The sequence below is a fragment of the Corvus hawaiiensis genome, chromosome 10, assembly GCF_020740725.1.
Source record: "Corvus hawaiiensis isolate bCorHaw1 chromosome 10, bCorHaw1.pri.cur, whole genome shotgun sequence".
Taxonomy (NCBI): Eukaryota; Metazoa; Chordata; class Aves; order Passeriformes; family Corvidae; genus Corvus; species Corvus hawaiiensis.
In genome coordinates, this window is record NC_063222.1 from 3,161,740 (window position 1) to 3,185,438 (window position 23,699).

General features: G+C 47.1%; 1 protein-coding gene across 5 annotated transcripts in view; it reads right to left on the bottom strand.

Annotated features, from left to right (window-relative positions):
- Nucleotides 1-2,624: 2,624 nt before the first annotated feature.
- The window catches only part of PPP2R3A (protein phosphatase 2 regulatory subunit B''alpha), a 54,449-nt gene continuing 33,374 nt past the window's right edge, over nt 2,625-23,699 (bottom strand). For all 5 annotated transcript variants that reach the window (XM_048314135.1, XM_048314136.1, XM_048314137.1 and 2 more), the window contains exons 5-14: nt 21,289-21,391; nt 19,457-19,531; nt 14,378-14,464; nt 12,055-12,211; nt 10,503-10,551; nt 9,934-10,023; nt 8,806-8,981; nt 8,211-8,329; nt 7,338-7,444; nt 2,625-3,155 (exon numbers count right to left, since the gene is read on the bottom strand). In XM_048314135.1, the coding sequence (XP_048170092.1) occupies nt 3,059-3,155; nt 7,338-7,444; nt 8,211-8,329; nt 8,806-8,981; nt 9,934-10,023; nt 10,503-10,551; nt 12,055-12,211; nt 14,378-14,464; nt 19,457-19,531; nt 21,289-21,391 (1,060 nt within the window). In that variant the 3' untranslated portion in view covers nt 2,625-3,058. The remainder of the gene's footprint in view (nt 3,156-7,337; nt 7,445-8,210; nt 8,330-8,805; nt 8,982-9,933; nt 10,024-10,502; nt 10,552-12,054; nt 12,212-14,377; nt 14,465-19,456; nt 19,532-21,288; nt 21,392-23,699) is intronic.

Here is a 23,699-nt window from a genome sequence, read left to right on the forward strand (position 1 = left end):
TATAATGCAAAACTGAATTTTACTCACTTTTCTGGCTACTCGTAAGGAAAACGCCTTCGGTGTGAGCTGGATGTGCACTGAGAAATGCAGGATGTGTCCTTCCAGGGATGCAACATCTGAAGTGGCACTGACATGCAGTCAGGAGGCAGAGCCAGAGCCAAGGGACTCCTACAAATCATCTGGGCAGGGATTCCGGGGCTGCTTCGCTCTCAGAGCTGGCTGAGCTCGGGGGCTGCTGTGCTGCAGCTGAGCAGCTCTGCTGGCTGGGCACAAGAACCCTGGACTATCCCAGATAAAAGCAAAGAAGTAGGACAGGAGTTCCCAAATTTACCTCACTTAAATCCTGCACAATTACAAACCTTCCATCCAGAGCAGCTGGGGACAGGGCTAAGTCACAAATGGGGTGTAGAACACCTCCTCTACAACTGCACGTGTGCCTGGTGAAGTGTAGTTATTTTCAAGTACTTTAGGGAGAGAGAATGGGTTTCCACTCCTGGAGTATTACTGCAGGTTTTGCACTGCCACCATGGTAGCAGTGGCTTCTGCAGCTTGTCCTTCTATTCACATAGAATGCAAAACATTTGCTGTAAATTGGGGGAGTTTTGTTGGATTAGCTTGTGTTGACCTAGCAGAAAGCATGGATTGGGTTTGGATTCACTCTGTATTGTGGTAGCAGTACTGAATATCTGTTTGTAGGAGAGAGGGGCTGGGTTTGGGCTCAGCAGAGCAGCTACGAGCTCCTGTCTCCATTTATTGACCCAAACCTTGGGAAGGCAGCTGGTGAGTTTTACCAGACTCTGGGTTCTGACTTCTGCAAAGAAAGGCACCACTTCAGGCTGGTGTGGCGTGAGGTGGGAGCCTGAACTCAGGGATGGGTTGAATTAAAGGCCCTCTGCAAAAGGCAGATGAGAAGGAGACCCTGAAGTGGTGACTGAGGCTTTCCAGAACTGGCAAACGAGACAGGGCAGTACTGCTGCTGCTGGAGGACCATCAGGGTTCCATTTCAGCCTAGAATGGGGTCGGGTTCTTCTTGTTCGTTTCAAGGAATCTTTGTCTTTGGAGAGATGTAAAGGGACATCAAACTGAAAGGCCCCTCTGGCCCATGGCAGTGAGGGAAGGGTGAACTCCTGCTGTGCCCAGGTTCTTCTCAGAAAACATGGCTGGAGCTGGTTACAAGCAGCAGCTGTGGGGCCTCCATCCTGCATCCATTCCTGCAGTCAGTTCCTTGCTGGTTCTGCATTTGGGCACTTGTGGAATCACCTCCAGGGAAGGTTTTCCCTTCGAGGTTATGGCAGTGATGGAGCTGGGATCCAGACCCGCTGTGTGCAAACATGCCAGGGGCCTGTCTTGGTTTGGTCTGAGTGCTCCCTACTTCATCTGCTATTATGGGATGCAGGTCACCTGGCAGGGCCTTTGCTAACAATGTGGGCATCCAGAAGTTTCCCAAATACCAAGTCCAGGATCCTGGGGGGTGTGTATGCATCAGGTCAGTTCAACTGAAACCTCTCTCTCTTCCCGAGATTGCTCGTGGGAGGAGAGTTCTGACCCCAGGGAGGCAGGAGCACATCCCCCGGGCAGGGAGAGGCAGGCCTGGGGCTTCAGAGGCTCCTGGAAAAGCACGGACTGCACTGGAGTGATCAGCCCGCTCCTCGTTGGGACACCGACCCCTGGAGGTACCGCAGGGCTCCAGTCCCGTCCTGGAGCTCGCTCTCCCCTGAGGGCAGCAGGGGCCTGCTGGGAAGAGGGGCAGGCAGCGCCCGGAGCTCCGGCCGAAGTGCAGCTCGAGGCTCCCCCAGGGAGGTGACAGGAGATACAGCACACACACAACCACCCAGCATTACAGACTGGGCACAGCGGGCAGGGCTCACACCTGGCACAGCTGAGAAGGTAAGGCCCAGACCTGCTTGTGCATATGTAAGGGCTAAAATGAAGAATTTGTTCTAATCACCCCTGTGCTGAACCACAGACAGTTCCTGCTGGCCAGGAGGCACTGCTGCAGCAGCACTGTGTGCTGGGAGCAGAGGCATCACTTGTGATTCTAGGGGGAAAGTTGGTTTAATTTTGCACTTTAATGAATTCTTGCTTTGTTACAGCATTTCCTCCCTGAGACTGGGAGAAAAATTAATTTTGGCAATAATACAGACTAATTCCTTTACTAGTTAAAAGATAGGGTTGGGTTTTTTTCTTCATTAGCTTAGTCTCTTGGCTACAGGTTAAAGGAGGCTACAGGAGAGGAGGAGAACACAGGAATGGACGGAACTGGTGCACACCAGGCACAGCAGTCTCAACACAGCAGCTGAACAGCAGCAATCTGTATTTGCTGTAAATACTCTACAAAACACTTCTACAAAGTAGAAATGGACACAGACAAAGCTCTGGCCAGAGGCAGATCAGCACAGGAGGGGAGGTAGGACCAGAAGAGGTAACTCCATCTCAAATTCCTGGAGAACACACCACCTGTAGTGCTGAAAGTGCTCGCAGCCCCAGGGCAGTGAACCAGTCCAGCAGCCACTGTAAGAGCCTGGGGGCAAAGACAAAGGGGCTTCACCCTCCCCGTGCACAGACACGTTCCCTTTGCTTCCAGGACAGCAAGGAAAAACCAGCTTCATTGTGACCTGTGTTTTAAAAGACTTCTAGACACACATTTAGGTTAATTTGGCAGCTCTTTTGTCACTCCTGGTGTAAAGCCAAGGGGACAGAGTGGCACAGGACAGAACTGACTGAGAAACAACAACTGTAGATGTTGCATGCAGCTGTTACAGGTAATCATTAGATGCTGGCATTTATTGCACATCGGGGGACATAACAGAATTTATATAGAAATGAAACAAGGTGCAATCACCATTTTCAATGAGTGTGGCACGAGAACACATTGTAAAAAGCCTTTTCATAGAAATTACCTTATTGCAATTACACAGGAAGACAAAAAGGGGTCTCAAGTTTCAGTGTACAAAATAAAGCACGTTGTTCCAATGATGGATTTAAGGAAAACCCCCAAGTGCCTCGGGACTGAATGCTCTCCAGTTTGAAAGCTATGGGCTAAGTGTCTTCCATTCCTCTATGCTGAGAGATCTGAGATAACTAGTTTGTCTGACTTGTCTCCAGTTTCAGGGGGAGGTAAGACTTCATCTGTGTCATAGTCTTCTTCACATGATCTGCAAAGACAAAAGGTGTGTCTTTAAAAGCTGTAATTTGGTTTTCAGGGCAGTTATTTCAGTGGCTGCTAAGCCAGCTGGCTAAAATGCATGTGAGAGGTGAACCTCGAGGAGATTCCTGAGGCACTGGGAAGAGGGAGGGAATAATCAGTAATCTGACAGCTGACATGGATCTCTGCTCCCATCCAGCCTTGTCTGTACGTTCCAGAACAAATTCTCACTGGTGTTCAGCATTAGAAAATTTGAATCCAGCTTGAGTAACAATTGTTATGAACTCCCAGAGCCTCAATAGTCCAGTGTAGAAATAAAGTCATCCAGTCACAGCCCCTGGCCCCAGAGAAGCCTTGGCTCAGAACACCTGGTCCAAAGCATCTTCTGGCTGAGGTGTGTTTTGACAGACACAGAAGAACAATTGTGGCCATGCTCTCATGTTTCTCTCTCCCTCAGTTTGAAGTTTGATATCCAGGATTGAGCATTTATGGTCCGAGGAGGTCTGGTGGGAATTCCCAGCTCCAGCTGCACTATCCAGGCCGGTTGGGTTCCATGCCCTGCAGCACAGGATATGGCTCTGGGGCTCTCAGCCCATTCCTAGACCTGAGAAATTATGTTTTTGAGATATTTCCCTTCAGTCACAGCATACTATGGGTTAGTTTTGCAGGGCTCCCAAGAAAGTAAAGTTCTTCCTTTTGTTCTAAAGCAAGGCTGCTCACAAAGGAAATGCTGGAGCAGGTGCTCCAAGGGCCAGCACAGGAATGGCTCTCACGTTCAGTGGTAAACTGGGCTGCAAAAAGGTGAACTCCTTTGATAGCCCAGCATGGATGTGCCAGGAAGGAATTGTCTACCCATTCCCATGGTGTTTTTCCCTTGGCTGACCCATATGCAGGCACAGCAAACCCTTGGGAGGCTGTCAGTGTCTGTCCTGCTGTGGGCAGGATGCTCCCTGTGTGCAGGGGAGACCAGCCCAGACCTTCCTGGAGAACATTGTCCTCTCTCTTCCATTAGGAAAGCACCTGCTTACTAATTCTGCCACCTTCTGGATTCTTGCATAAGTGGGAGAAGGGAAACAATGGTCTGGTCTGGATCCTGCACCAATACCTGCTCTGACCACATGTGCAAGGTTGCCAAAATCTGTGCAATTCGCACCCTTCTTGCCTCAGTGGTGCCCGTGGGGGCTGCATCGCCCTGCCTCCCCCACCAGGAATGGATTGGGAATGTTTGTAGGTGCCTCAGCTGCTCTAATCTTTCCTTGGTTTAAAGTGATGAAGGTGAGGAAAACTTTGTATTTCCATTTGAATGCTGTTCTTAGAATGTTTCTTTTGTATCTCCTTTTCCTCCAATTCTACCACCTTCTGTTAGCCTTGTCCCTTTCTCTCCTACCCATGGAATGTGACTTCTGCCATGCATTGCACATTCACCAGCAGCTGGAGCTCCATTATAATCATCTTCTTCAGGCACCTTTTGCTTCTGCACTGAACCCTCTCATGTCTGCTTCAAAAGGGGCTTCCCACTGTCCTTTCCCAGTGAGTCACTTTTCCTCTGCACTGCTTTGCTCCTTAAGGCTCAACAGTGCCTGCCTTTCCCATCCTGGAATAAATGCTTTGCACCCTTATAGCTAAGGAGCATCTCTGGGATGCTTTTGACCAAGTTTAGCACTAAAGGTAATCAATCCCTGCTCTCCTTCCAGTCCCATAAAAACAAATATGGGCTTGTGTAGGTTAAACACCCATTCCTGAAGACTCAACTGTGGCAACTCTAGGTTGTTCAGAGGAGGGAAATTACTCCACAAAATTCTTTGCCCTTCCTTCTGGCAAACACACATTTTGGCTCTGGGTGGTTCAGCGATGTCCTTGTCCCCCCTTTTCCCTTCCTTACACTGCTGGGTTCTAGGAATGGAGCAGCTGAGCCATCAGACAACTGGAGGGAGACAAGAACAATGGTCTGAGCTGCCTAAACCAACATCCTCTGATCCTGTGCCTCTGTCCCCCCTCTCCACTCTGAGCAGGATGCTCTGCATTGTGCCCTGGCTCCCTGTTGTTCAAGGGATGTTTTCCCACCAGCAGCTGATAAAAGATCCTCTTCCTCCTCCTTTTCCTTCCCATGTAGAAAGATCTCTTTCCCTGAAGGCAGCAGTGGTTTCCATGTCCATCAGCTGGCTGAGGCTGGGTTCTGGGACAGTGAACCAAGCAGTGCCCACTGCTGCTCTGCCCTGCAGGGAAGGCTTGGCTTGCTGCAAAACCAAGGCTTGTATCTGCATCAAGGGCTTGTGCTGGCCAGACCCAGCTGTTGGTGCTGCCTCCTGAGAGCAGTGTGAGTGTCCATTGCCCAGGGACAGCCTCTCTCCGTGGAATCCCACGCAGGTCAGAGAGCAGAGCGTGGCTGAGAAGAGCTCGGATCAGCTGAGGCTTCCAGTGAAACGTGATGCTTTATTGTTGTCTCGAGCATGACAAGACCTTCCTCTTATTTTTGGTGACTGCAGCTCTCGATGGAGTCCATCACCCTGGAAGTCACTGGGAGTATCCCCTACCTTGATTCCAGTTCCAGTTCCAGGAGCAGGGCTCTCTCCTGGGCATGCCAGGCTTTAGACTGACCGGCTTTGGAAACTTTCCTTCCAGAGAAGCAGGGACAGGGCTAATCACAGATGTGGGACACATTTACTAATGCATCTGTGATTGCTGAATGATGGCTGTTTTCAAATGTACTCACAAAGACCTGATTTTATGTTCTGCCAGCTAACTTAGCCAAAAATCTTCCAGTCTCTCCCAGAGCTCACCAGGAATTGTCTTGGTTCTGTCCCTGCTCCCTGTTTCTGTCATCCTCAAAACACAGCAGAAATAATGTATGTGCAAAAACTCTTTCTAGCAGATTTGTCTGGGCATCCAGCTCTTTGTTTTTCTTTTTCCCTTCTTTTTCCTTCATTGTCTGTTGCTATGCTCCACAAATGAGATCTAATCCTGCTGCCATGACTACAGAGCTTTTCAGGGGCTCTTAAAAGCAAGCAGCCAGGTTGCTGACATGCTCTTTGCAGGAAGACACAGAGCTGCTTCAGATCAACTTCAAAAATCTGACATCACCTGTCGCTCTTCCCCTGGTTTTGGTGACTTTGGGAATTCGTGGTCCTGCAAAGCTTTAATGGCAGCCTCCTGTTTCTTTTTTGTGCTGTGGACACAGGTGTTGCAAAGCAGCTGCAGGAAATGCAGCAATTCCATCTTCCATCCTGCCCTACCTCATCTTCCACTGTGAAGGCCATGGAAAGGCCAGGCAGCTCAGAGGGGCTGAGGGAACAGTCTGTTGCTGTTTGGATGCACAGGCAGATAGGGGAACTGCTCTCAATAGCTTTGCAAATCTCTGTGCCTAATTAGTAGGTGCTACTGTTATCCCAAGCAATTTCCAGTGTGGGAAGTTTTGAAACTGATGCAATCTTCTCAATACTCCACTGGCTCTATAAATACTGCTTAAGACTGGATGCAATCCTGAATCGTGCAGGATTAACACAGGGTAAGCATTCTTTGGGTGGTTGAAAGAAATAATCTCAAGATGCCAACACAGACACAAATCTAAAGGAAGATTAGACTGAGTCTCCATTTATCTGCAAGAAGTCCTTGTACACAGAGAAGTTCTAGAACAACTGCTCTGCCTAAGTTCACTGACTAAAGATAACTGGTGTGCCTGTCCAGAATCTTACAGTAGGCTGAAAACTTGAGTGTAGTATTGCAGAAACCAAATGTTTAAAGTCTCAACAAACTTAGTAAACGAATGAAAATATTGAAGTATAACTTATGAAGAGCACAGACTAATAGACAAAGTTGGACTAAAGAAAGTCTCTGCTAGGTGTAATGAATATAACAGAGCTACAGCTTGTAATCTGTGACAGTGGGACATGGTCAATACCTGGCCAACACCAGCAAAAGTCAGTTGATCTCTATTTGTGTACAGTGACCAAGAGAAACAGGCTTTGTCCTTTTTCCCAGCTCCCTTCACTGGTGTGTGCAGCTGATCCGAGTGGCTGCCCCCCAACACTACTCCAATCCTGCTGTTGGGAGCAGCTGTCCCGGGCCTCATGTGCTCCAGAGTCCAGTCCAAATGCTCATCCCACTACTCCACTCCCTCTGCTGGCAGTGTCCCCGCCAGAGCCCAGCTGGAGGCAGCCGTGTGTGCCCAGGGCAGTGCCAGGCCCGCGCTCACCCCTCCTGGAGCTGCTCGTTCCCAGACTCCTCGGCCACCAGGATCTCGTACTCCTCAGCTGCGTACCTGTCCCAGTCCGAGGGCTCGGGGCCGTCGCTGTCCACGTCCTAAAGAGATCACACAGTCAGCCTCTAGGGTCGTAAGGAATGGATGGAAACAGCCAGGCAAAAACTGCCTGAACTGAGAGAGTCACAACCATCTTAGAGTGTTCTGACATCTGCACATAAAGGACTATGAAAAAATACCTCTCGTGGTCTGTAAAGCTCAGCATGTGACCCGAGCTGCCAACAAACTGCATCTGTTCCACTTCAGAAATGCAACAGCCACACACTTGCTGTGCTCGAGCTCTGTCTGTGCACTCCATGGCTGAAGAACTCGGTGATTTGAATTCTGTCCATCAAAGGTTAATTGTAACTGATCTTTTGAGGGACTCTTTACAGTTTGCTAAGTTAGGGCAAGTTTTAGAGAAGATTACAGGATAACACCTCTATAAACACCTGGCCCTCTGCCATCTACTACAGAAGGGGGATAATCAGTTATCCCCCTGGTCCCACTTGACTGCTTTTATGATGAGCCAGTTTAAACAAACAAACAAACAGGGTGGTTCTGTCTTGGGACGTATTTAAACCTTGAATCATGGAACCATGAAGTTTCTATTGGAGATTATGTAGGAACAGCTGTGAGGGAACCAGAGCTGGTGTTGGCATCCCCTCCGCTTTTCTGTACTTTGAGCAGAGAAGAGGCTTCTAGGAGACAGTCAATAAGCTGTACTTGTGGAAAAAGTGTTCTATTCAGTTGGATTTTCCCTATATCCAGGAGCACTCTAAAGATGAGTGTGATATTTTTTTATTTAGAAATAAAGGTTATTTATACCTTTTGCACTGCAAAGGGATCCCTCTGTTCATTGTCCAGATATTTCTCTAAATTGAAGAAGGTGTTGAAGAACACATGAGCCATTCTGCACCTCTTCAGGTCTCGCAAGGTTACTCTTCCTACAGAAAAAACCCACGTGGTTGTGTTACTGAGTTCTTACAAAAGTTTTAACACTTGTAGGCTTCAATATCACAAAATTCCTTCCCAAGTCCATCCAGGATTTTAACATTATTCAATAAATGGGTGTGTTTATTAAGCTTAAATCTCACATACCTCTGGAGGCCTTTGACATTCATGTGAAATATGAAGGAATGTGAATGGGGATGGCTCAGTTTTACAGTGTAGCCCGTCAGCACATCCCCCAGCTGGAGTACACATGAGTTGCTGCTCCAGTCCCAGGCAGTTAATTCACGAGCTCTCTTGTTTTAGTATTTCAGACCTCCTGATGCACAACATCATGGCCCAATGTGCTGTAATTTCCGCCCTGGGGCTGACACAGGGCTCTGCCTGTAGATGGCTTTCACAGTGGCTTTACCTTCTCTCTCTCTCCCCCACAAACGAGAGGGGATGAAAGCTCTGCCTAAACAGGACTTACCTTCTCTCTCTGGCTTAACAAGGTCCAGCATCTGGCACAGCAGGTCCTGGAAGGGCAGTGGCTCTATGCCCATCACCTCCATGCGCTCACACTGCTCCTCATAGAAGTATTCCAGCTCGTACATGGACAGCACCCCGTCCCCGTCCAGGTCCATGCAGCGGAACCAGTACTCGATGCTGGGAACAGAGCAGGGAACTGCAGCACTGCACTGGGACATGAGACTGCAGCAGTGCCCATTCCCCCTACCCACCTCCAAGGCTCTTCTGCCACAGCCTGGCATAAACCCAGGGATGACAAGAGCCGCTGGGAAGGGTCAGGGCACAGGCCAACACTCCAGGGATCTCCTGTTAGTCTCCCAGGTGGCTGTGAGCAGCACAGCCATGCTCATGACCTGTCTCACCTGTACCCAGCATCCACTGTGCTGCAGCCCAAGGGGCTCACACAGGGCAGGGAGTCCCTGTCTGACCCAGCAGCAAGAGCTGGCCAGATAGAGCCAGCTCTGAGCCCAGGACATTGCAGAGACCCTGGTGAGGGACAAGGCAGCTGTGTCACGCACTCATTTGCTCCTTTATACCCAAGGCAGTACTCTCAGGCACTCTGCATCCCTCCTCCCCTCTGGAGGGTCCAAGCCTACAGTTCTGGATTCTTCTTCTCTTGTTATGTGTAAGATTCCTTGTGCTAACACTCACGTGCACATCTGGATCACCCCTGCATGGCAGTCTCCCCCTGGCTGTACAAACCAGGCCACAGGCAGGTTTTACAAAGTGCCACAGTGAAGTTTCCCCACAAACCCTCCTTACACACCCACTCCACCTGTGAAGGGGTGTGCCCCACTGCTTTCCAGCACCTCAGGAGTGTGTGCTCAGAGCCAGTGCCTCATGGCATGAGGTGATCAAAAGCACTGGTGACTACCAAGATACTTGAAATTACAAGAAAACTCTGCTTCTACACAATTTTTCCTCAAGAAAGGCAAATGATTTGACCAACCATCAACAGTAAGATGTTTTCTTCCAAACAATCTCCAGACCCCAAGCTGCTGTCTCTTGCAGAAAGTGGTAGGTCACAGAAGTTTCCATATCTTTTTTGCTCATCTCAATGATTTTACTAAGATACAGAAATCAGTCTCACCTTGTAGCACTCCTTTTGTCTTCCTCCGAAATCAGGAGCCACACAAAATCCGCATAACTCATGCGCCCTTCCTTTTGAACTTCAGTGCCTCTAGAAGACACACCAGAAAAAAAAAAATTAAAAATCACCAGGCTCTTAAATAGGAGGTCATCAAAGGTAATTTTCAAATCATTAGTGAGAAAAAATGGGGCACTGCCACTCACTTAGCCTGTACTCCCTGCACCCTGCAGCACCAGGCACAGCATTTGCTGCCTTTTTATCACTGCAGAGCTGAAGCTCATCTGCCACATCCCCTCCCACAGCAAGTCCCTTTTCAGAGACTTCAAAGCAGTGCTCTCCAGATATCCCTGTGCCATGTCTTCCAGCTATGCCCACTTATCCCATCCTATGGGATTTTTATTTTGTTTTCTTAAGATACCCGCAAGTCTCACTCCATGTTCAGGCAGCTCCAGCTGGAGCACCCTGTTGGAAACCATTCTGATCAGGGGCATTTCTGAGAGCAACTTGTATTTCTCAGCCTGACAGAAATTCCCTTTCCTTCTTCCCCCAAGCAGTGTGCTGTTCCTCACCTCACCACAGCGCCGCTGAATATCCGCTCAATGATCCTGTTTGACAAAGCTGGAAACAAGGAAAACATGGAGAAAGTGAAGCCACAGCTCACAGGAATAACTACAATCAGTTGTTCACACTGAATTCACACAAAGCCCTTTCCCATTGTTAAAAGAAGGCTCTAACTACAATGCCTGTCTAACCAGCCTCTGTTTAGCAGCATTTTCTAAAACCCCAAGATGGTTCTCCCAGTGTGTCTGCCTTTGTATCCTTCCAAACACCACACTGTCCCACAAAGATGGCAACTGTTATCTGGATCCTTCCAAATGGACGTGTTACTCCTACTTTGCTGCAGTAGGATTTGTCACCTAGTAGAAAGAAACTATCCCAGCGTGTACTGCAAAAGAAGTTCGGTTACCAAGCAAAAATGACACATCAAATCCCAACAAAACACTTTTGAGGAAAGGACAGGCTGTGGCAACCATGCTGCAGGGAAGACAATGAAACACCAGCATGAAGGTGAGGCTCTGCCAGCTGGAGATATGTGGGATAGATTGTTCTGGCAGAGCACAAGCCAAGCAGCAGGTACCAGTTGTGGGCAGGATTTGCACAGTGACCTCACCCTCCCAGGACTCCTTCTACACATTCTCCATCACTCCTGGGGTCCTGGCACAGTTCTGGCACTGCAGCCAGGCAGACCCAGCCTGCCCCACCCCTCAGGTGCCCTGGCACAGCTGACAGGCTGCTGGGCACTGCACCCATGGCTTCTCCACTTAATCCTTGGCTCCCCAGCACCTCAGGGCTCTCAAGCCTCCTGTGCAACAAATACTCCATCCCACACTGCAGCTTCCCAGCAGGACCAATCTCCTGTATCACCCACCCCAAGGGAGGCACTCCTCCATCCTCACCCACCCAGCCCTATGATCAACACTCCCGAGTCTTGTGACTGCCACACTCACCCAGAACCCCCAGGGCCTCCCCATAAATGCCTGCACTTGGAACACATGGGTGTTTTAGCCCTTTGTGGATTTGTATTCCATTAATTTATCTATGGCCCTTGAACCTTCAAAAACAAATAGCTCAACTTGTGGAAAGGAAGATCCATGCTGAACTGAAGAGATACTCTCCAGAGTCCATCTGCAAGCTGAAATCCCCCAAGCTTCACTGGACTCTGGAATTCCTCTCATGCATAACTAGATTGCACTCCAACAATCTCTGAAGTTCACAGGGGCTCATCCTTCTTGTCCCTACTCCCAAGTTGCTGCAAAGCCCTCAGTAAATAATAAACAAGTTCCAGGACATTATTTTAGCCTGTCCTCCTGGCAGTGACCCACACATGAACAGAAGCTCCATCTGTAGCTACTCATGCAGAAAATAGTGTGTCCTGCAGTTCTCTGTCTAAGCTTGTACAATTCCTTCTCTAAATCAGCATTTATTTAAGAGATGGGTTGCTCCATTGAAACTTTTTTTTGAGGCATCAAATTAACAAAATAAAAGGCAGGGTTTATTCTCCAGTAGGAACATTATATTTTCAGCAATGCCCTCACCCCACCACATTTGCAGGCAGCATACCTTGATCACTGTACCTAGCCAGGTCCTTCTGGCTGATGTAAAGGTCATGGTCAGTGTCCAGCTCCCAGAATTTGCAGTATATAACATAAAAGTGCTCATAGGAGAAATAATCTGTGATCTGATTTATGTCATCCTCTTCTTCCAAGAGAGCAAGAGTCTGAAAGGGTACAAATATGGTGGGAAGTTAAACCTGGATGAAGAGGCAGCTCAGCAGCTGAAGTGCTCCAGGATCTCAGGAAGCTGGGTGAACACAGCCCTGAGACCTAACCCAAAGTGCAGCCTTTCCCCGATAGATGTGATTGTTGTATTCCTTAGCAGGCACTTACAGAGCACCTGGCTTGGCCATCCTGCTTAGCACAACATCTCTGCCACTCCCATCAACAATTTCTGCTCCTGTTCAGCTGTAGTGAAGAGTGAGGCAGAGAAACAGGAACACAAACTGCTGTGTCAGCTGGGATCCATGGTCTGGGAAACATTCCTGATCTGCACCAGAGACTCTTTGGCCACTTCCAGCAGCAAGTCCACAGGAACTGATGTGTCTTACACATCACACATCCCTGTCTGCCTCCTGAAGGGCAAAATCAAGTCTTGTTCCAGACTCACACCCGGACTGCGGCAGGAGAGATGGACCCCAAACCAATCACACTGACTTCCCTGTGCTGTTGCTGGCAGGAATCATTCTGGTTTAACTGGGAGGCTCAGACAGATTTCCAGCCATAACATCTGTTCACACGTCTTATTAGGAAACATTTAGTGCTAACATGTTTCATTCCCACTTTACACCTTCCTGTCCTTCCCAGCAACAAGAGGGCATTGCATGTTTCCCAGTGCCACCTCCCTACTTTTCTTCTTGGTGCTGAAGGACACCAGAAGCCTTCTTGACTAATAAATCATGGCTCCAGTGAGCACAGGCCTGGCCTCCCCTGCCCTCACAGCCTGAGCTATCCCAGGGAATGGTTTCCCCAAGCAGGCACGCTCAGTGGCCCTGCTATCCATAACCATAAAAACAGATGCTATGTGTTGGCACTGGTATTTCAGTATCAGCTTCCAGCCACCTCCACATCCAAGGAATCCAACTGAATCCAAACAAAACTCTCACCTCCTGCCATCCACCAGGTTCAGTGGAGTTTCTGGCAGGGATAACAGGATGGCACTGCCAGACTTGCACTGTTCTGACTTGCTGACACCCAAGTCCAAACACTTTTGATCCATCACTCACTGGCCTCTCCAGACTGTGTGTGTCTCTCCCTCTCTTTACAGATGGTAATCACTCGGGGAGCTTTTGCCATAACTATTTTTTTCTTTTGTAGCTCACACTCAAAGATGCCATTTACACATCTAAAGTTCAGCAAGGAGCTGAACTTCTCTGCTGCAGGAGATGAAAGGCAGAGTAGATACAGAAGGAAAAAAAGGGAGTGTTTAAAGGAAGAAAATGGATGAATAAAGACGCAGGATAAGCTGGGAAGATTTATTAGTAACAGAGGTTGGGAAGGAACTGGGATGCCAGGGCTTGGACTGGCATGAGCCAATTCAAAAGAGCACTCATTTTCCCATTAGCTGATTGGGGCAGTAGGGCAGATGATGCCTGAAAGCAGAAAGAATGTGAATTCATACTTGAGGGGTTTGAGGAAGACAGCACACTACACCTGGAAGGGCAAACAGGGCACAGGAGGGAAATCTCATTGTTTCAGCCAAGTCCTTCACCTTTCAGCCTAAAGACTTTCTGGCTCTTGAGGTTGGGCTGGACATGAGCAGTCTGGGACAGTTTTAACCTGGTGCTCTTTTGGGCAAAATACACAGAGGACAGAGATCCAAATCCTGCCATAAGGACACACTGCAGGCACTGGAACAAGAACTAAGCTCCATTCATTATCCTGGGGAGATTAGCTCCCGAGGTGCCTCGTCCTGCAATTGCAGAGATGCTCCTGACCAGCTGTCAGTGGGCTGAGGGCTGCCTGGGAGGCAGGAAACTGGCTCTCCTATCCCTGGCACTCCTGCAGCTCTTCTTGGCTGCTTGTGAGCCACTTCACATGGGAGCACTGCTGTGTCCTGCTTCCCTTCCTGCTGGCTGGACCAGGAGCCAGGCTGCTCCATGTGGCCTCAGAGCTGGTACATGCTCAGACCCTGACCTTCTCTCAGTGCCCTGGGGCCATTCCTGTCCCTGCTCTTCTCAACTCAGACACAGCTCCTCCAGTAGCCCCAACAGACTCCTGGCACTGAGCACTTGGCTCACCCCACTGCAGCCCAGGCACAGCTCCCTCATCCAGCTACAGGAACAAGGAATGCTGCACTCTGGATCCTGTTCCCACAGAAACCCACGTACTTGCAAGAAGTTGCTTTTCCTCAGCTCTGTTAGAGTGATCTTCCCCGACCAGGATCGATTGACTGTGTAGAATATCCTCTGTATAACCTGCAACACATGAACAGTGCTCTTGAAATCAACTTCTGAAACACAGCAGTTTGGGAATTTAAATGAAGTGCCTTGGTTTATTCACTCATCCTAAGGAGACTTCTTTTTGAAAACTGTTTTGTGATCTTTTCTGTAGATACTGCTACCCTTAATCAGCTACACAGTCTGAGAGCAACATCTGCTTCCTAAACAGTATTATCCCTTTCCAGTCTGCAAACATTTTCACTGCTCTAAATTCACCTCTTTGGGCATGCAAGAACATGTCAGGGAACATGTTCAAAAGTGCTGATGAATCACTTTGAATTTTTCAGCTTTAAGGGGCTGTAGTTTGCATGGATCCCCAATGAAACAGGGTTCTAGGGAGAAAGAAAAAAAAAAAAGACTTCTGATTCTTCTGGTTCCCACAGAGGAAGCAGGGCATGTAAATGAAAGACACAATTAATGTCTGACCCATTGCAACTATAACAATGTCTCGTGTTCCCAGTGCCTTGCTGAAAGTAAGCAGGAGACGTTGTTTGCAATTTTTTTGGGCAGGTTTTAACCTCATTTGCCTCCTTTCCAGATCTGCCTCTGGTGAAATTGAGCAAAAATCATGGGGGAGAGGCATAGACCCCTCAGAAGCCAAAAGCAAACAGCTCCCAGTGTGAGACTGAGCCCACTCCCAAGCTCCTCAGAAAGCAAACAGCCCTTCCCAATGTGCTCCTTGTCAGCTGTCGAGTATCATCACAGAGTGGGGAAAACACAAATGGGTGACCAAGCACATGCAAGAACAAACCTAACAGGGCAAACAACAACAAATAAATATCACCAGCATGAGAAAGGAGGAATAGAATTAATTTGACTATCAGCACTGAAATCTTGTTGACCAAACCTACTACAAACCTTTGATGTCTCTGACATGTTGGCACATTATCCCAGAATTCTGGTAACCTTTAGTGCACGCTGTTCCAACACAAAAATTAACTTTACACAACAAGGTGGACATTACAGGGAGTAATCCAGCTAGCAGATTAAATGGGATGGATTCCTCTTTTAGCCAGAATTGGTTTCAAGTGGGCAACCACTACTGAAGGGGCATCTTTGGACTCAGTCACACAAGTGCTGGTTCTTAATCCAGAACAGATCCAGAACCAAGTAGGAGATTGCTCCCAACAGTCTGCTTTGGGATACACAGTGAGACAGTAACTGCTGATGGCACACACAACTCTGCGAGCAACGAGAATGATGAGAGGATTCAAATGTACCCTGAAGAGAGAGAATTAATAGATTCAACTTAGCTGAACATGACAACTGTTGGTAACACTGCAGGCCCTTCATCACTCCAGGCCTAAGAGGTGGATGTCCTTCTAAAGCTGGGTGTCACTTTAATTAAAAACAAACCAAAAACCAGATCTATCCTAACTGTAGCAATCACTGAGCAATGCTCTGTGGCCTGTGTAGCACAAGAGGTCAGACTAGGTAATTACAATGATCCTTTCTGGTCTTAAGCACAATGTTTGTTTCCTCTCTCATGCCTCTGGCAGCCACTGCCATTCTGGACTCTGTTTCTGGACTTTGGCTTTTTCTTCCACACTGCACAAGAGCTCAGAGACTGGAGTGGGTCTCACCTCACACAACACCCATTATCACACCTGACAACTTTGTACCAACTCTTAAAAGTACAGGGTGTTCACACCATTCCAAGGACTCAGAAACAGAAATCCCAAGAATCAGAAACAGGAGCCCATATCAGTAATTCTTCTTTTCCTCTGCCTGCAGGGTAATAAAAGACAATAAGCTATTCCCATTTGCAACACCTAAACTGTTCATCTACCAGACCACATTGATAAAGATGTTCTGTCTACTCCCTCCTCACCTATCTGTAAAAATAAGCCATTCAGAGGTAAAATGGGATCTCTTGTCATGTCTCTCACCGTGTCCAGTCACTCAGTGCAGGCTTTATTATTCAAATAATGATCTGGTTTCAGTGGAGAGTACATAATATATATCTCACTATAAAATCTCAGTACCTCTCTTTCTTTTCCAGTTTGTAAACACCAAGCTGTCAAAAAAAGCATTTGGGAAGCATCCTAGAGCATCATTACCCTGATACCCAGCCACAGATGACCTGCAGCATGCAAGTCACACCTGTCACTTAGGCCATAACTGGCTTCATTTTTTTGAGTTTACTACATAACCACAGATGCACAGAACATCCTGAGCTGGAAGAGGGCACAAGGATCTTAGAGTCAAATTCTTAGTTAGCCTTTGGAAGGAGAAGCCTCTTTCTACTTGCCCATTATCCTCATATAATTGACCTCCAGGCCCAAACCATTCACGGATCAGTTCCAGACCTTTCCCCAGTCTTCCCGCAGAAGAACAAAAGCAATACCATTTCTGGACAAAACAGGAACCTTTATTAACCCCGTGGCTGTTGTCCCCTTACACATTTGCATTGGAGCTACTGTGCAAGCTGAAGCACTTCCACAAGCTTTCATCTTTAAATTGTGTTTAGCTCACAGCTTTCCAAGAGCAGCATGCACTGCTAACTCTGAGCCTGGCTTGAACATTTGGGTAGAAGTCACACTAAAGCTTTACAACAAATGCAACAGGATATTCTGTGATGTTCTGCATCATCTTCACCAGCTTCAGGAGTTGTCTCTGTTGAAACAAACACAACTGGTTTAGTAATACAGTGGCCAATAAAACAGATAGGATACAGATAAAATTCCAGCCTGTTGTGTCCAAAAGGCCCCTTTAAAAGGTGCTGGGGTGGCAATAAGAACTGAAAGGTGCATACACATCTTACCCATCCTAGACTAGGAGGTCACTCCCCAGGAGATTTCAGCCAAGTGATGCTGTACCCAGCAATGAACACAAAGCCACCTGTCCTTATGGCCCTTGTCTGTAATATAAACATGAACTGTAATTCTTGTGTGGCAGCAAATGCAGCATTCTGGCTCTGTAAGGTGGTATAAGGCACTCTACCTTGAAGCAATGAAAATGATCCAAGTGGTCTCAAAATCCAAGGACAAAGCTGTTTCCTTCATTACCTCCTGGTGGAAATACTGGACTTTGTAACCTTAAAGAGGGACGTGCCAAACCGTCTGTGAAAGGAGAGGTGAGCAATAGGAACTCCTGCTATCACAAAGCAGAGCCACTGCTGCAGAGGACCAAGTGCTGCTCTTCCAGATGGGCACAGGCTGCCCAGTGGCCTCCTGCCTCCCCAGGTGCTGACCCTGCTTCAGCCCAGGGGATTCTGCTGTTGGCACAGATCCCCAGAGCAGTGCTGAAGGACAGCTCACCTTTGTCAAATGTGCTGCTTCCCAGCCCTCTCCTCAGCTACAGGCACCACCATTCCCTGCTACCTTTGGAGCAAGCCTTGGAATCCACCTCTATCCCAGCAGTGCCAGTAAGGGTGCCCAAAGGCTCTCACTGCAGCAGGAAAGTACAGCAGACATACCAGCAGGATCAAGAAGCACTGAGGAGCTTCGTGTACTTATGAGAATCTGGTTCTGTGACTGCTTTGGTGACACAGCACTGAGCCCAGGCACCAGGGAAGTGGTGGAAAAGGAGAGAGGAAGGAAAAGGTGCTGCCCTTTAGCAGCAGCCTGCACTTCAGTTATCTGGAAGTGGAAGCTCAGCTTCACCCAGCTGGTCTCAGCCACACTGTGCAGTGCCCCTGCTGAGTCCAGAAAGGGCAGCAAGGGTGACCATGTGAGGGATTACTCAACAAAGACATTTGTTTCTTGCCTGAAAAATACAAGTGTGTGACTTAAGAGGAACCCATAAAGGCAGATGCAGAGAATTGCCTTTGTCAGCAGCCAGGGCAACCACACATGGCACTGACCCGTGGATACTGCAGTCAGAAGCCAACCTTAGTGTGACCTTAACCCTTTCAGTCTCACCCCTTCATGCACTTGAAACACCAAGTACCAGGGTGCACTTGCCACAGGCAGTTTCCACACTCACCCATTCACATGCCTCTGTAATTCCCTGACCATTCCTATACCTGTTCTGGCTTAATGTTTAAGTTGTCTTGCTCCACAGGGACTAAACATGTTGATTATATACTGCTGCTCGCTGTCATGATCAAGTGCATCTAAAACATTCAGAATGGATTCTCATTATACATTTTCATTAGTGTGACAGTTCAGGGTTTGTCCTGAAGAAGTGTCTTTGTGCCACCTGCTCCTTTCAGGAAAGGAACAAGCCTGTGTGTGCCAGCAGCCTCCCAGCTGCCATGTGTGGTGCAGCTCCAGGCAGGCCCTGGCAAGCAAACAGGACAACCTTTGGGCCCTGAACCCTGTTGGGATACAGTTCCCACCAGGTCTGTCATTATTTGAATTTGTTACTGCTGCAGAGTTAAAACTTCCCAACATTTATACCTTTTATCCAGATTCACACCCAACATGAGCCAAGCTCGAGGCTTAAAAAAAGTACAAACAGAGTCAGGTAAAGCACCAGCCTAAGTGCTGACTGGAGTTCCAGCCTAAGTGCTGGAACAAAGCTATGAACAAACCCCAGCCACAAACCCGGTCACAAACGCCTGGGGACAGAGAGCCTGGACAGACATCCTGGCAAGAGGATGGTTGGACAGCAGATCCCTGGGGGCAAGGGGCACTTTGTGCCAAGGAACAGTCACGGATTCTCCAAGCTTCAGTGACAGAAACCTTCAAACAGGCAGCCTTCCATGTCTCAGCAGCCCAGCACAATTCAGGGTGATTCAGCAGCTCTCAAAGACCAAAGAACTTCTTTTCCATTCATCAGGCCAAAAAAGATGTTTTTATAGATTTGCTTAAGACCAGAAACAATCATTATTAACCTTTTGAATAACCCTTTGCACAAACGAGCAGATTATTTTCTCCTTTGGAAGCAGTTGTTAAAGTACCTCATGGCTAGTAATATTAAAAACACCTGTATTTTTAACTAACTGAAGGATTTGCTGGTGGGAACAGTGACAGATCCCAAAGGGAGGCAGTGGCATCACAGGGGATCAAACAGGCAGCCTACCGTTGTAATATACCGGGAATGGAACTCCGGAGCATCCTTCAGGAACGTGAGGCCAGGATGTGTTTCCACCACATCCTGCAAGGTAAGAGAAAATGAAATGAAATCGATTTTCTTCTCCTTTTAATGCTTAGAAGTTACTGGGCTTACTTTCACTTACTCTTGAAATTATTTGCAGCAATAACAATAAAACTGAAATCTTTTAATCTATCAAGTGAACCTTCTATTATTGTAATAGAATGCATTTGCTGGGCAATACGCACCTGGTGGGCCAGTTTGATTTACTTAAGGACAGAAAAACAAAGGAAGAGAGTTAGTGAGTAGATGAAAACTCATTTTCATTGAATGAGACAAAAATTAATTGGTTGACCATGCAACTATCTCCTCTCCAAGATTTTTGTTTTCCTCCATTCATTGAAGGTATTAACATTTGTTAGAACTAGGTGTCAGAAATAAACATTCCTTGAGAAAGTCTCCTTCCCTGTCCAATGAAAGCTCTGTGAGCCTCAGAATGCTTACAGATAACGATTAGTGCTTTTCTAAAATTCACTTGGACTACCTGTGGAGATGCCTCTTTCTCAAGACCAGCTTTTTGTAAATCAACACTGGCTCAACAATGCCAAATCTGCATGATCACATCCATGGAGAAACTGCTCAGATCCTGAACGAACCAGTTCAGATCCTGTATGAATCAATGCCTGTGTAATTTCTCCATGTCTGACTCCTCTACCCTTTAAAGGTGTTCCAAGTTCTGCTGTGCCTGTTCCATGCCATGGTGCCCTTAGGGGTGTGATATGCCCAAATCTTGGGCAGTGTAACAGGATGTCTCAGATGGTGGCGTAAATCAGGGTAATTTTGCTGATCTCTAGCTGACTGACAGACAGGACTGTGCACGCCTTGGATTGCAACAGGAGCTAAAGAGCAGAGCTGCAATCCACCAGGAAAGGCAGCGTGCCCAGTGGAGAAGAGATGAACAACGTGAGAAAATTTACCCATCACAGCCCCTGTTCTGTTTGAGAGACATAAACACCCACTGCAGACACTTTTTCCCCAAAATCTTTCCCCAAAGCAGCATCTCCACAGAGGTTTTGCCCAGAGGGCAACACAGTGTGAGAAATCTAGGGATGTGTGGAAAATATCAGAAAAAGTACAACAGCTGACCAGAGGAGCAGATGGACCTGATTTATAGACACTATAGAGAAGCCCTAATGCTATCCAGAGGCTGCCTAAATGGCCACAAATAATTAAAACAATGATACTTTGTTAAAAATTAATGAAAGGGAAAGAAAGACATGAAATGAGGATGAGCAGATTTAGCCTGAATATTAGGGAAAAAAAAAAAGCAGTGGGATTTGTGCACTAGCAGGTTTAGAGGCATATACAGAACAACTGGAAGTGCAGAAATGCCAAGATTTCCATGTGATACTGTATCTGGTAGTCTGGCTAGACAAACTCAATTGTAACTGTCTTGCCAAGCAACTTTTACAACTTTTCCAGTAAGCTTTTATGTTGTGCTTGACTGTAACAGCAACAAGCATTTTTCCCAATATCCACATAGAGAAATGGGGCAAATTCCAGCCTGGTTACCAGGCACTGATAAATATGAATCCTGACAAGAGACCAGTCCTCAGTGCCTTTAGCAGGATTTGCAGCTAGTTTGGCACTTAAGCACTTAAAAAGCTCATTTCTATTTCACTCCAAAATGAACCCCTCCCAGGTGCTGTTCAAACCAAAGGTCTGCTCGTCCTTGGTAAACATTTAATGCCATGGAAATAAAGAAGGTGCCAAGTGAACACAGCTCTGTGCCCACCCTCCCTGGGGAGCTGTGGCAGTACCTGGAGCAGCGGGATGAAGTCCTCCTGTTGTAGGCAGTCACAGCCAGGCTTTGCCAGAAGGGAAGTGAACCTGGAGGCATCATCGTGGCAGTTCCGCAGGATTCTGTGAGAGAGGGGAGAGTTACTCCCAGCCCTTTGCACCTCCCAGCCTGCCAGGAGCCCCGGGAGGGTCACAAGGGGCCTTACAGCACAATACACCCGCCCTGGGAATCATGCAATAGCTGACCTCAGACTACCAGCACTTCCTTCAAGGTCTTTCAGCTGCACCAGGGCACCCAGAAAGGATTTTTTCCAGGTTAACACTGCTGTGGTAAAGCAGGTTTCTTACTAAGCAGCTGTGGAATCAGAGTAAGTAACCTGACTCTTGCCAATGCTCCAGGCTCACTCCAAGTGAGCTGCACCAGCCCAATGGGATGCCACAGGATGTGCTCTCCAGTGTAACCCTTCACTGCACTGCAATATTTGGGGAGATTGCCAAACTACAGGGACTGAATATTCACCCAGAACAATCACTTCTCAGAAGGAAAAAGGGCATCCCTTGTTAATTATGGCCCATCTGGAGCTGTGCACCACAGCCATAGAGAACAGCCTAATGAGAGCATTAGTAGGACTGAGTATTTGGAGCAGTGTGCAAACTCAGTCCCCTTTGGTTAACAGTGTGCATTTGACACAACAGTTCTTGTCTCTGTCTTCTCACACAAAATACTGCACTGGCTGAAGGTATCACACTTATGTGATTCACTCCAGAGAAACTCACAACGAGAGGAACTCCATGGCATTCAGCAAACACTGGTAACAGAACACAGCGTCTGGATATAGCAAACACCACATTGTTCACACAGTATTAGGGAAACTCAGAAAACTACACTGTTTTCTTCAATAACTGTGAAAATACAAATGCACTGTAATTATTTACTGTGAGTGATTATTCATCACTTTCCTCTCCTGAAGGTGTATGAACATAGTACTGAACTGGCTGTAGTTCTCCTACAGAGATCACACTAACTTGTTTCCTGCTAGTTCTGGCCTCGTCACTCTGGACAGGCAGACTTCACAAAAAAGGGTTCTTTTAAATAAGCAAAAAAAGATTTAGCAATCCTGTTGGCTGCACATTCCTATCATGGTAATTGTCAATTAACAGATATATTCTAAATCAGCTGCAGAAAGAGGTGCTAATGTTTTAGCTTAAAAAAATCTGGCACATAAAGATGAATTCCAAAGCCCTGTTTTAGCCACAAACTAAAAGATCTGACATTCAGAAGTGTTTTATACTGAGCAATTCCTATAGACTTGATGAGCAGTGAGCATGTGGCATGTTGAGAAGTCAGTCATCTATTAAGAAGCTTGAAAATAGGCTTCAGCAACTAAAGATACGTAGTTTAAAGTTACACCTGTGTTCACATAGCTGCAGTCGAACTTCACCAGGAATACTACATTTTTCTGTCTTTTAGCTTTCCAGAAAAGATTTTGTAACTGTCAGACGGGAAGAGGAGGGGATAAAAAATAATATCTTTCTAAAAGAGCAATTAAGTGAGAGAAGCATACAAAGCTTGGCTTGGAAATGAGGTGGTTAAAAGGATACAGAAGTGGGACATGACCACAGTCTGCAAATATCTGAACGATGTGAAAATCAGAGAAATGAAGATGTGGTATCATACATGAGGGATTAATTAGGAGTAATTGGAGGAACCTAAGGAAGGAAAATATATTGTCTGTGTCAAGACAAACTTAGAGATCACAGTCACCCCTAACATTTTTGTAATTTTGCCAGGGTAACTAGAAGCTGTTTTGACATCATCATCACAGGAAATACTTTGGGAATTCAGGGTTAAAGGCTACGTCAAGAATCTGAAGAGCAACCATTAAGTAAAAAATTAGAACTCTCTCTGGAGAGGAGATGGAGATGCTGTTCAGGTGTTTCACAAAGTAGACTAAAGCCTGAACTGCCCTGGAGGGAAAAAGATTAGGCAAGAGAACAAGTCTGCTCCATGTCAGAGCTGACTCCAAGCACAATGCATCTATACAGAGCTCTCCATTTCCACAGTGTGTGGAAGTGACTGTCAAACTCCACAGGTGAATTCCACAGCTTGCCTGGGGAAGGTGGTAACTATTAAAGCTCCCAGAGTATCCAGTAGTGTGATGATGCTTTATTCTACATTCCTCTTTCTGTCCTCTAACACTACCACACACCTCTCCCAGTTCCCAAATGGCACTTGCTTAGTGCACCAGTGTAGCAGCAATAAGGCTGGGCACAAATACACCCCAAATCCACAGATGTCTACCAGCTATCTCAAAATAGCTGACATTTCTGGAGAGCTTGTAAATATATTTTATGCACCAACTCAAAATTTCTTACTATCTATACAATTACTTCCAAGTTTGTGAATGTCACATGGAAACAAGTGTTCAGA